This window comes from Diabrotica virgifera, chromosome 4 (assembly GCF_917563875.1).
Source record: "Diabrotica virgifera virgifera chromosome 4, PGI_DIABVI_V3a".
NCBI lineage: Eukaryota > Metazoa > Arthropoda > Insecta > Coleoptera > Chrysomelidae > Diabrotica > Diabrotica virgifera.
Window position 1 is genome coordinate 226,141,350 of NC_065446.1, and position 13,031 is coordinate 226,154,380.

The window sequence follows — 13,031 nt, forward strand, 5'->3', positions numbered from 1 at the left end:
ACAACATCAATGGACGACTACAGGCTGCCAAAACAAATTTTAAAATGGACGCCAAGGGAAAGAAGAAAGAGAGGAACTCCGAAACAATCCTGGCTAGGCGGCATTCAGAAGGCAATGTCGGAAAGGAACCTTAACCCTGACGAATGCAACGACGGACGAAGCTGGAAACTGGCAACCGGAAGACGGAGAACGCTATAAAAAACAAGGATAATAATAAAAATGATATGCCCACTCTCTTCTTCTTTATTGGATTGTTAATGCTGACTTAATGAAAAAGCTGCAAGCTTTTGAGATGTGGTTTTTAGGGAAATTATGAAAATACCATGGACCGATCATATTACGAACGAAATGGTGTTGCACAGAATGGAAAAGGAACAGAGAACTTTTGACATCATTAAAAGGGGAAAGACATAATTTGAAATTAAAAATCACACTAAATTTTCTTTTTTTTTTCACCTCTGTGATAAACATTATAGAAGTTTTTAGGGACTTTCGGCCCTCGGTAATAATGTAATATTTCATTCTGTGTTTAAATTTTTAAAAAATACTTATTAGTTTTGTCAGGATTCGAAAAAAATGAATGCATTACGCTCTTAAAAAAATACTTGTGGGATTTCTCAATGGGCTGGATAAAGTAAGCAAAAGGGCCGGATCCGGCCCGCGGGCCGGCTTTTGCCTACCCCTGGCTTATAGGATCAAACCGCTCGCCTATTATAACAATGTGTATATTTCCAATAATATTTTGACAAGTTTGATACGCCTGGTGTTAGATTATAACTGCTTTAATGATATTTAGAAGTTGAATAATTTGATGTAAATTAAAATATTTAATTACAGACACATCTGAACGAAAATGCCCAGATGAGGAATTTTATTCTTTGGATAAGTTCAACTGGTTAATTCACTTACAACATGTAACAGGAGGCATTCAGGCTTGTAAATCTTTAATTATTAAGGAAATTGAAAGAAGCAAAGGAAAAAATGAATTTGCTTTGTACAAACAGGTATTTACTTACACATTTTATATTTTTTCATATTTTGTAAACGTAATTTCCTACTATATGTACCTAATTAAGTACAATTGAAAATAAAAGTAAAAATTTAGAATTTAGAGAATAACAAATAAAACATATAAACTGCGGGAATTGATTTTTGGTCAAAATTTCGTCTGCGATTTGTAATTGATATAATATAGAGTCTGTATAGAGTCTTATACAGTATGTCTGCGTAGCTAGGATCCACATGGAAAACTTTTTTATTATCAATTTTACGAAAAAAGTTATTCTTCATAAAATGCTCTGGATAGTCAAAAATCTAAAACTCAACCATCAGATATCAAGGTTTATCAATTTTATACGAGTTATGTCAAAAATATGAATTTCGTTAAAGAGTAAAGTATATTTCAGAATATCAAAAAATGCTATTATGAAAAGTTGTTTGAAATTAAAAACTATGTTTAAATATACAATTACATTATTCTAATCGAAATTTTTTTTTCAATTTTTTCTCAAATTGGTGATACTCATCATTTTATTATAATTATGATAACTATTTTATTACCACTTTTACGAAAAAAGTTATTCTTCATAAAATGCTCTCCCTGGTCTAAAATCTAAGATACAATCATCAGATATTAAATTTTTTAAATGTTATACGAGGTATGTAAAAAAAATGAATTCCTCTTAAGATTTAAGTGCCTTTATTATTCACAATATTTTAATTAGAAAAATGTTATTGAACACTAAAACAATTTTTTTAATTTCAAACAACTTTTCTTAACAACAATTTTCGATATTGTGAAATTTAACGATACTTTACTCTTGAGTGAAATTCATATTTTTTGACAAACCTCGTATAAAATTCATTAAATTTGATATTTGATGATTGCATCTTAGATTATATACGATGCAGAGTATTTTATAAGGAATAACTTTTTTTCGTCAAACTGATAATAAAAAAGTTATTAATAGGCTCCAAGTTACACAGACATACTGTATAAGAGCTAAAAAAATTTTTTTGCTGAACATTTATTATTGTTGAAGTTTATTATTAAATGTATTTTAGGTAAGTTTTACAGAAAAAGTTTTGATCACTTTATGTAAACATTTTTTTAGCTGGTAATTTTCGGTTTTTGCATTACATTTTTGTTTACTTTCTTATTTTTCTCAAATAGAAATAGTCTATTTCAAATCTAAAGTAAAATAATTTAGTGCATTTTAAAGATTACATCCTAAGCTTTAAAAACGAGCTTATAAAACTGTAATAGATCTGTTTAAAATTGAGTAATACCGTCTTAATATGGTGGTAATTCTATAAAACTACGAAGATTTCAAAAATTACATTTTTTAAGACGTCATATCATTTAAATTAAATTTTTGAGATTTTTTTTGAATAAAACATCATTTAGTACGATGCTTGAAAGGTAAGTTGTGCAAAATTGAGAGTTTTATAAGAAAAACTGTATTAGTTACACATTTTAAAATAATTTTTAAACAAAATTCACGTAAGGCTCACTTTCCGCCCCCACCGTACTTATGCCCATACATTTTATTTCTTTTTATTATAACAATAAGATATATTAATTATTCTTCTTTTAGGTTCAATTTGTAAAATTTCATTTGATCCATTAGTTAAAGAATTACATTAAAATAACTCAACTGTGCACTTCGCCTTACGCTAGTTTACAGTTCGCCAATGTTTGTGAGAAGGGTGACTTTAGCGTTATAAATAAAAAATTATAGAAGATACAGATTTAATTTTAGAAAATTCTTTATACAAGTTTTTTTTGTAAAATTTTCTGAATTTTTCAATGGTCAAGTCAGTTTTGTTCTAGAATTAATATTTTCGGAGTTATTAAAAAAACATCAAACCTCATAGTTCATTTGTTTAATAAAAAATGAAGCACCCACTTCTCGAGTAGAACTTTTTGATATGTTGTTTATTAAACATTTCTTAACGAAATTACAAAAAGTTCTATCTTGTTTGATTTTTTCCGAAGTGAAAATCTATATGCACTCCCGTAATAGAAATCCTACTAACAATACCGGGTGTCCACTTATATTTTCCCCCATTTTAACTGCCTATAACTTCTAAACGGCTCAAGATAGAAATATGCGGTTTTCGCTGAAATGTTTTATTTTAGTAAAAGTTTTGTCTGAATGGACTAAATTTTTTATATCGCTTTCAAATTCGAAAAGAAAAATGGCGGATTTTTGAAAAAAACGTTGTTGACTTTTTTTTAATGGAACACCCAGTATATTTTTTTGAAAATTGAAAGAAAGGTCATTCACCTATCCAGCGATATAAAGTTTTTCAAAATTTATTGTCAAATCACTGAGTAATTAATTTTTAAAATGAGAGGTGCAACGTGGATATCACATACCTAAATAACAAATATGTGATTTCCACATTGCATCTCTCATATTAAAAATTAATTGCTCAGTCATTTGACCACCGATTTTAAAAAAATTGATATCATTGGATAGGAAAATGACTGTTTTTTCAAGTTTTTAGGTAAATAACCATTTTTTATGTCGCTTTTAAATAAAAAATGGCGGATTTTTGAAAAAAAAACGTTGTTGACTTTTTTTATTGAAACACCCAGTATATTTTTTTGTAGCTTGAAAAAACGGTCATTTACCTATCCAGCGATATTAAACTTTTTAAAATCGGTTGCCAAATGACTGAGCAAATAATTTTTGAAATGAAAGATGCAATGTGGAAATCACATAACATAATATCATTTTGCTTAGTTATTTTATTTAGGTATGTGATATCCACGTTGCACCGCTCATTTTAAAAATTAATTACTCAGGGATTTGACAACAGATTTTGAAAAACTTTATATCGCTGGATAGGCGAATGACCTTTCTTTCAATTTACAAAAAAATATACTGGGTGTTCCATTAAAAAAAATAAAACATTTCAGCGAAAACCGCATATTTCTATCTTAAGCCGTTTAGAAGTTATAGGCAGTTAAAATGGGGGAAAATATAAGTGGACACCCGGTATTTAAATATGAATTTTCTTAATTAAATGTAACATACAATATACAATACATGCAATATAGAACACATACAGACTTATTAAAAATTATTTTTTATCCAGGTAAAATATATGTTTTCAGTAATTTTTTAAAAATTTGAACTGTCACTGCATTCTTAAATTAACACTGGGGGTAAGTTGGTTAAATTCATTCATACATTTGTAGAACAAGGATGTCATTGTGGTATGTTTATTAGTTTTTTGAATGTCAAAATCTTCATTATTTCTTGTGGTATATGAATGAACTTGACCCCTCAATGTAACATATTCATTAAAATATGCAGGCAACATTCCTTTTTTTAATTTAAAAATGGAAACCATAGTAAGGTAGTAAAGCCTTTGTTGAACTGAAAACCAACCTAAAGTAGAGTACATCATCTCAATTGGTGTGTAGCGATTGCATCAAAGAATTGTTCTCATACCTCTGTTATACAAAATTTGCAATGATTGAATTGATCCTTAATCACCTAAATATAAAATACTTGAACAGTAGTCAAAATGGGGCTGAATTATACTTCTAAATAGAGTGATCCTTGAAAATATTGATAGATCTTTGCTAATTCTATTAAAGAAAAATAATTTTTTAGATATTTTCTTGCAAATATATTGAAAATGAGGTTTCAGAGAGAGAGTGTGTTATCCAGTATAAATCCAAGATATTTAATTTCATTGACCCATTCGATGCATTCATTATTAACTTTTAGTTTCAGATTTTCCATACTTTTATTATTTAATTTATATCGACTAGAGACTATCATTGACTTTGTTTTACTCGCATTAAATTTTAACTTGTTATCATTCAAAAATATCTCAATTCTTTTTAACAACCACTGCATCCTTCTAACAACCTCCACAATATCATCACCACCGCATACAATTAATGTGTCATCTGCAAAAAGACTAATAATTTCCAGACCCTCAACATAATTTACTTCATTGATGAAAATAATAAATAAATAATAATGCTCCAAGTATGCTAAATGTGCAGTCACTCGAGCGTTATGGGGACCTATTGTGTTGTGAAGAGTAGGTCCTAAAACCAAAAAAAGTTAAGTAACGTTTTCCATTTTAGTGGGGACCCCACCTCCGTGGGGGGTCGTATTTAGTGCCACTCGATAGATTTTTCCAAAATATTGAATAAGTGTTTTTAGCTTTTCGATCTGATGTTCATTTCACGAAATATCGCGGGATTTGTATTTAAAATTTTAAATTTACCCCCCACCCCTCTCCGTGGGAAGTCTTGTTTGGTATCATTCGACAGATTTTTGAAAAATATTGAGCACGTATTTTTTAGATTTTTGATATATATCGCGTCATTCATTTCGCGAAATATTCGCTTTTTTCTTGTGAAACCTTGGGACTCCCCTATTTCCTTACGCCCTGCTCAAATCGTCAGATTTTTGAAATATATACTGTTTTGCATGTACTTAACTTACTTTATATTAATCGGATGATTTCGAGTTTTTCTAAGGATAGATTTGTTTTTCGGCCCCCCCTCAACGAACTCCCCTGCATTAAGATCCAATATATGTTAGAGGTACATTTTCAGGGTACAAGGTTTCTCCCCATGTAATAATCTGACGCGCTCGAGTAACTGCAAAAATCCCCGCTTGGGCTCCCCTACCATTATTATATTCTATTTTTATTGATGATTCAGTCAATTTGTACTCTACGAGCTCTCTGGTGGGAAAGTTTTGGGGTAGTTCTGATTTCTTTCATTAGATATGGATTTTGAGCTGCTGAATCCGAATATGAGGTTTGCGGTCAAAATTTCTTGCCGGAACATTGCAAAAATTGCGAGAAAACCGAAAAATTTCAGCTTTTTTCCGTTTTTTTGCTCAAATCTCGAAAACTATTAACTTTTAGTAAATGGTCTGTAACAGAAATTAAAGTACTTAAAATTATCTACAAACATCACTATTTACTTTTTTCTTTCAGACGAACTGTTCGGTCTAAAGAGCAAGTTGAAAATTGCCAATTTTTAACGGTTCGGCAAAACCCACTTTTTACATTCCAAAACTTTAGTTGTTATTAGAATGCTGTCATTTGATAAATTTCTCCTAGTTTTCCGTACAAATAATAAATGTTAGTTCATAATATGGTATGTCTCTTCTCACAGCTTCCATGAATCCATTCCATCCTAAAATACCGAGAATGCCTCTGCTTTTCCCTTAGAGCCACAGAAGATCAGGCACAGATGGAGTCACAGTTTCAGTTGGTATGAACATTCCCTTCGGATCTTGATTTCTGATAAACCTTGAGGTTTTGTCCTTTCAAAATGTATTAGTTGAACAGCTCTCTGACTTCCATAAACCTCAGGTGCGGGTTTAGTTTTTAGCCGAGAAATGGATTGGTTAGGAGCTATAGCATGTTTTGGTGCAGTACAAGAAATGACACCCATGACATAAAAAGTGAGGCATCCGTCGATTGTATGTACGTTAACCCTTTCTGCCCCAACGCTGCATATATATGTTTTTGAAAAAGTCGGTCTGTATTCCCAGCCGCCGTATATATACTTCCAAGGTGTTATGGTCTCAATTTAACAAAGCTGAAAATATGCGTTGCTTATAAAATTTTAGACTCATTGGTGTCCCAATGCCGTAGAAATATGTTCGAAAATGTTAGATTATTGTTCCCAAAGCCTCAAAATGTTGGCACCTAAGACAGGTCATGCGGACCCATTGCCGTATATATTTGTTCACATATTTTAGATATATGCTATATTGTAGCACTGGTGGCAACGCTTATAGGGAGCTGCTAGAAGGTGAAGCGTTTGTAGCCACAGAGAAGAACAGAAAAAAAAGAAGCGAATCGAGATACATGTGTGCAAGATACGGAGTCGGCCTTTGCGTAGTGTCATGTTTTGAGGAGTACCAAACAAAAGAAAACTTTTAATGTTAATTTACATTACATTATTTTTTTAAGTTATTTACATTTTTTCAAGTTGGTTTTGCTCTCTGATGAGTACTTTTGAAAAGAAAACGTTTAAGTTGGTTAAAAAAAAACTCATTATAAAACATGTTTTGGTCATTTATTTGTTTATTTATATGCGACGTATATATAAGGCAATGGGACTCTAAGCATGTAAAAACCTTTGGGATTGAGGGACCAACATGCAAATTAAGGCCTGGCATAGAAAGGGTTAAAATCAGCGTTTTCGTACACCTGTTGTGTAAATCACGGCTGGTCAATTTTCTGCGGATCGCCTCCGATTGCTGACACTTCCAGATAAGCAACGCGCTTGCTCAAAGTCTTGTAGCGGCAGTAAGGCCCAGATAGTTGGTCTCACCATTCCTTGCAGGGTTGGCCGTTTTCTCTAAAAAAAGTACGGCTTAAGAAAATAGGTTGATGTAGTTCCCTAACGATAGTCGTCAATAATTTAACAAAATGAATAAGTTATTAAAAATTGCACTTTGGAACGCCAACGGGCTAGCTAAACATTGTCTTGAGGTAAAAACTTTCATCATTAGTCACGAAATTGATATAATGTTAATATCAGAAACTCACTTCACAAGTAGAAGCTACTTTAAAATACCTAACTACACAACTTACAATACTAGACACCCAGATGGTACAGCTCATGGTGGAACTGCTATTATAATCAAAAACAATATTAAACACTACGAGACTAATGCTTTTAAAAAAGACTACTTGCAGTCTACTAACATAGTTATTGAAGATTGGCATGGTTCACTAACAATCTCTGCAGTCTATTGCCCACCAATACACAAGATAAAAAAGAACAATTTGAAATTTTTTTTAAAACATTGGGTAACAGATACCTGGCTGGAGGAGATTACAACTCTAAACATACACATTGGGGATCAAGATTAATCACCCCAAAAGGACGACAGCTTCTAGCGGCTATGAATAGTAACAACTACTCATATATTTCCAGTGGTGAACCTACTTATTGGCCAACCGACACGAACAAAATACCAGATCTACTTGACTTCTGCGTAACAAAAGGAATTACAAAAAATCGCAAAGAATTGAATCTTGCTTTGACCTTTCCTCGGATCACTCCCCTGTATTGATCACGATAAGTACTGAACTTGTTGAGATACAGCTACCACCGAAACTAGACAACAAATATACGGATTGGGAAAGGTTTCGGCGGGTGATTGAGGACAGCCTAAACCTAAACATACCTTTAAAAACAAACTATGAAATAGATGAAGCCATACAAAACTTTAACGTAATTATACAGGAAGCAATCTGGCAAACAACACCCCTAAAAAACACGACGCTCATGAAACAAGAGCTACCAAGCATAATCAGACAAAAAATCATAGAAAAACGAAATTTAAGAAAAACATGGCAAAGAACGCACGCGCCTCAGGACAAAACCAAACTCAACCAGGCTACACTTCAACTTAAAACTCTCCTAAATCACTACAAAAACGATGGGATTAAAGAATATCTTAGCAATCTATCAGCAACAGAAAGTACAGACTATTCTCTATGGAAGGCTACGAAAAAGTTTAAACGACCTCAATCAACCAACCCTCCTATTCGCGCAGAAAACGGCGAATGGACCAAAAGCAATAAAGAAAAATCAGAAGTGTTTGCAAAACATCTCACAGACGTCTTTCAGAGATAATCACAGAGACTTTCACAGAGAATAATCAAAACTTTGAAGCATCCATCCAACAATTTTTAGAATTTTCTATACCAGTTAGAACTTCCACCGGAAAAGTTTAAGGTAAATGAAGTGATAAAAATAATACAAAATCTTAAGTCGAAAAAGTCCCCAGGCTTTGATCTTATAACCAGTAAAATTATTAAACAACTACCCAGGAAAGGAATTGTGTACCTCACTCAATTATTCAATGCAGTATTAAGAACTGCATATTTCCCTCTCCTCTGGAAAGTCGCAAAAATTATACTAATTCCCAAACCAGGTAAGCCTCTGGAAGATGTCAAATCATATCGACCAATAAGCTTACTGCCGATAGTGTCAAAGATTCTAGAAAAACTGATACTCTCAAGAATTCAACCACTCCTCTCAGATTGAGAACTAATCCCTGCACACCAGTTTGGATTCAGATCCCAACACGCAACCATAGAACAGGTTCATCGGATATGCAGAACTGTTAATTGGAAGCATTAAGCATTGGAAGACAAAATGTACTGCACTGCCGCCTTTTTAGACATCTCGCAAGCATTCGATAAAGTCTGGCACACAGGCCTTCTATATAAATTAAAAAAATGCTTCCTCTCACTCACTTCCTAATTTTAAAATCCTACCTCCATAACCCTTACTTTTTTGTACAACATAGAGATGAGCGCACGTCTCTATTTCCAGTTGGATCCGGTGTTCCACAGGGCAGTGTTCTGGGGCCAGTGTTATACCTATTGTACACAGCGGACTTACCAACAAACTTCCAAACCACGACAGCTACATATGCAGATGACACAGCAGTGATGTCAGTACATCAGGACCCACGGATAGCTTCTCAACTTCTGCAAACCAGCCTCAACAAAATGCAAACTTGGCTAAAACGGTGGCGTTTTCAAACAAATGAAACAAAGTCGGTTCATATTACCTTCACAAATCGTAAAGGTCACTGCCCGCCTGTATATATCAACAACCACCAATTAAAACAGCAAGCAACTGTCAAATACCTTGGAATGCACATAGACCAAAAATTAAACTGGAGAACACACATTTTTATGAAGCGTAAACAACTTGGTCTCAAATTACACAATCTTTACTGGCTGATTGGTCACAAATCATCACTTTCGATGAAAATTAAAGTACTTGTCTACAAAGCAACTTTGAAGCCAATATGGAGTTACGGAATCCAACTTTGGGGTACTGCATCAAACTCCAATATCGAAATCTTGGAGAGGTTCCAGTCGAAGGTTCTTCGAATAATCACAAATGCCCCATGGTATGTTGCAAATAATATTATTAGACGCGATCTAGAAATTGCAACAGTAAAAGAAGAAATTACTAACTTCGCACAGAAATACGAAGACAGACTGACACAACATCCAAATATACTAGCCAGAAACCTGATGAGACAACCAGTCAGACGGAGACTTAGACGAAATACACCTAGTGATTTATCATCGCGATTTTAGTTATATGTGTCGTAATTCCCAGAGACAAACAATTTTATAACTATGTAAAATATTTGTAAAGAAAATTATTAATGAATCATTTTCTCCAAGTCACCTACACTAGTGGTCACAACATTTACTCATTGTAACCTGTTTTACAGATTGTAAATAAATTGGGAGGTTAAATAAAAAAAAATGTAGTTCCCGCTTTGGGGTTTTGTTCATCCTATATAGAAGCTGTTCGCCTGGAAGCTGTTTTCACGTCATATGTGGCATTTCTTGTATTGCACCAAAACATGCAGTAGCTCCTAAGCAATCCATTTCTCGGATAAAAAAAAACCCGGGCCTGAGGTTTATGGAAGTCAGGGAGCTGTTCAACTAATTCATTTTAAAAGGACAAAACCTCAAGGTTTATCAGAAATCAAGATAACAGATCCGAAGGAAATGTTCACACCAACTGAAACTGTGACTCCAGCTGTGCCTGATCTTCTGTGGCTCTAAGGGAAAAGCAGACACATTCCCGGCCTCTTAGGACGGAATGGACTCATGGAAGCTGTCACAAGAGACATGCCATACCTATGAACTAACGTTTATTATTTGTACAGAAAACTAGGAGAAAATTATCAAATGACAGCATTCTAATAAAAATAAAGTTTTGATGTAAAAAGTGGTTTAAAGTAAAAAGTGGGTTTTGCCGAGACCGTTAAAAATTAGCAATTTTCAACTTGTATTTTAGACCTAACGGTTCGTCTGAAAAAAAAGTAAATAGTGATATTTGTAGATAATTTTAAGTACTTTAATTTCTGTTGACAGACCATTTACTCTTCTTCTTCTTCTTCTTCTCGTTGTCCTTATACCCTATAAGAGCGTCGGACTTTGGTATCACCTATCCATCTTTTACCCATTTCTTCCACGCCTTCCGGTCTCCTGCCATTTCCTTCATCTGTTGCACTGTTTTCCCTCTCTTTGTCCCGATTTCCTCGATTTGCTCCATCCACCCCTTTCTAGGTCTGCCCCTTCTTCTTTTCCCCTGTCTTTTGGCATCTGTCACCTTCTTTACTAGTCTGTTCTCGTTCATCCTAGTTATATGTCCAAACCAATTCAGTTTTCTTTTTTCAATTTTTTTTTCTATTGGTTCCTGGCTTAGCACGTTTCTGATGTTTTCGTTCCTTTCCCTGTCCATCTTCGTCTTTCCAGCTATTTTTCTCAGATGCTTCATTTCTGCTGCATTTATGGCACTTTCATGTCTCTTATTTGTGACCCATGTCTCGCTTGCATATAGAAGAGTTGGTGCTGTGATTGTATTATATACATGTATTTTTGTTTCCTGGCTGATTTCCCGTTTTCCCAGTATCGTATTATTAATCGCATAGTATATTTTCGTAGCTTTCTTTGTCCTATTTGCAATTTCTAGGTCTAGCTTTCCGTCATTTGATATTATCGTTCCCAGGTACTCGTAGGCCGTCACCCTCTCCAATTCTTGTCCTCTACAGAACACTCGTGTTTCACCTCCAATCTCGTGCTCCTGCTGACCTATTTTCATCGTCTTGCATTTGCTGATGTTTATTTCTAATTTCATTTTCTCTATTTCCTCAGTCCATACATCAATTAGTCGTTGCATCTTTCTCGGGTTGTCTGCTATGAGAACGACGTCGTCCGCATACAGTAATCCTTCTATCATAACTGGTGTTAGGTGTGTGTAGCCTATTATTGTTTTTAATTGATTAGTCCTTATTTTCACATTTTTAAATAATTGATCCATAATTATGACGAATAGGAGTGGGCTTAGGCTATCTCCCTGTTTTATTCCCTTGTTCATCCTAAATTCTAGTGATCTGCTACCTCCCATTTGTACTTTTCCCACCACTCTACTGTACGTACTTTTAATTATCTCTAATAGTTTCCTCGGTATTCCCAGCTCCTCCATAGTATTCCACAATACTTTCCGGTCTACTGAGTCGAACGCTGCTTTAAGGTCTATGAAGGTTATATATATGTTTGTTCCCCGATCATTATTTTTTTCTATTATATTTCGTAGTATGCTTATGTTGTCAACTGTTTGTCTTTGGGCTCTGAATGCTGTTTGTTCGTCTTCAAGTTTTTCTTCTACCTCTGTTCTTAATCTGCTTTCTATTATTCTCGTATATAGCTTGAACACTGCTGATGAGAGGCATATATCTCTATAGTTTCCACAGTTGGATTCTTCTCCTTTCTTGTGAATTGGGATCAGTAAGTTTTCTTCCCACTCTTTCGGCATTTTGTTTGTTCTCCATGCTTCTCTCATTATTTCCAGCAACCACTTCTTTCCTTCTTTCCCTATCCATTTTATCATTTCGGGATCAATTTTATCTGCTCCGCTCGCTTTTCCTATTTTTATTCTACTTATCGCTTCTTCCAATTCTTCTGTACTTATTTCTTCCATTTGGTTTTCGTCCTCTGCTGTCTGTTCTATGGTTCCCTCTGTCTCTATTTCTTCACTTTCCTCGCCCATATATTTCTCTTCATAATATTCTCTCCACACCTCTAGTATTTCTGTTGTATTTGTCTTTAGTTTGTTGTGTTTGTCTTTTACACCTCTGAGTTCTTTTCTTTTCTTTCCTCTTAGACTCCTTACTTTATTCCAGAAGCATCTGTTGTTGTCTCTGTAATTTTGGTTTAGGGATTCACCAAATTTCTTCCAACTCTCTTTTTTTCCCTTTCTTATTAGTTCTTTCACTATGTTTCTGTGTTTTTGGTATTCTTTTTTATCTTGATCCTCTCTTGTGCGATTGTATTTTTCCATGCCTTTTTCTTTTTCCTCACTCCTTCCTGTATATCTGCATTCCACCATTCCGTCTTTTTCTTTAACTTTCCGACTGTTAGATTTCCGCATATCTCTTCTGCCTTATTTATTATTACTTCTTTAAATTTTTCCCATT

The 13,031-nt window shown here is 33.9% G+C and overlaps 1 protein-coding gene across 2 annotated transcripts in view; it reads left to right on the forward strand.

Moving 5' to 3' along the window:
- Nucleotides 1-13,031, forward strand: part of LOC114334365 (Bardet-Biedl syndrome 4 protein) — a 369,578-nt gene that overhangs the window by 6,179 nt on the left and 350,368 nt on the right. For both annotated transcript variants that reach the window (XM_050649881.1, XM_050649882.1), the window contains exon 2: nucleotides 838-1,004. In XM_050649881.1, the coding sequence (XP_050505838.1) occupies nucleotides 838-1,004 (167 nt within the window). The remainder of the gene's footprint in view (nucleotides 1-837; nucleotides 1,005-13,031) is intronic.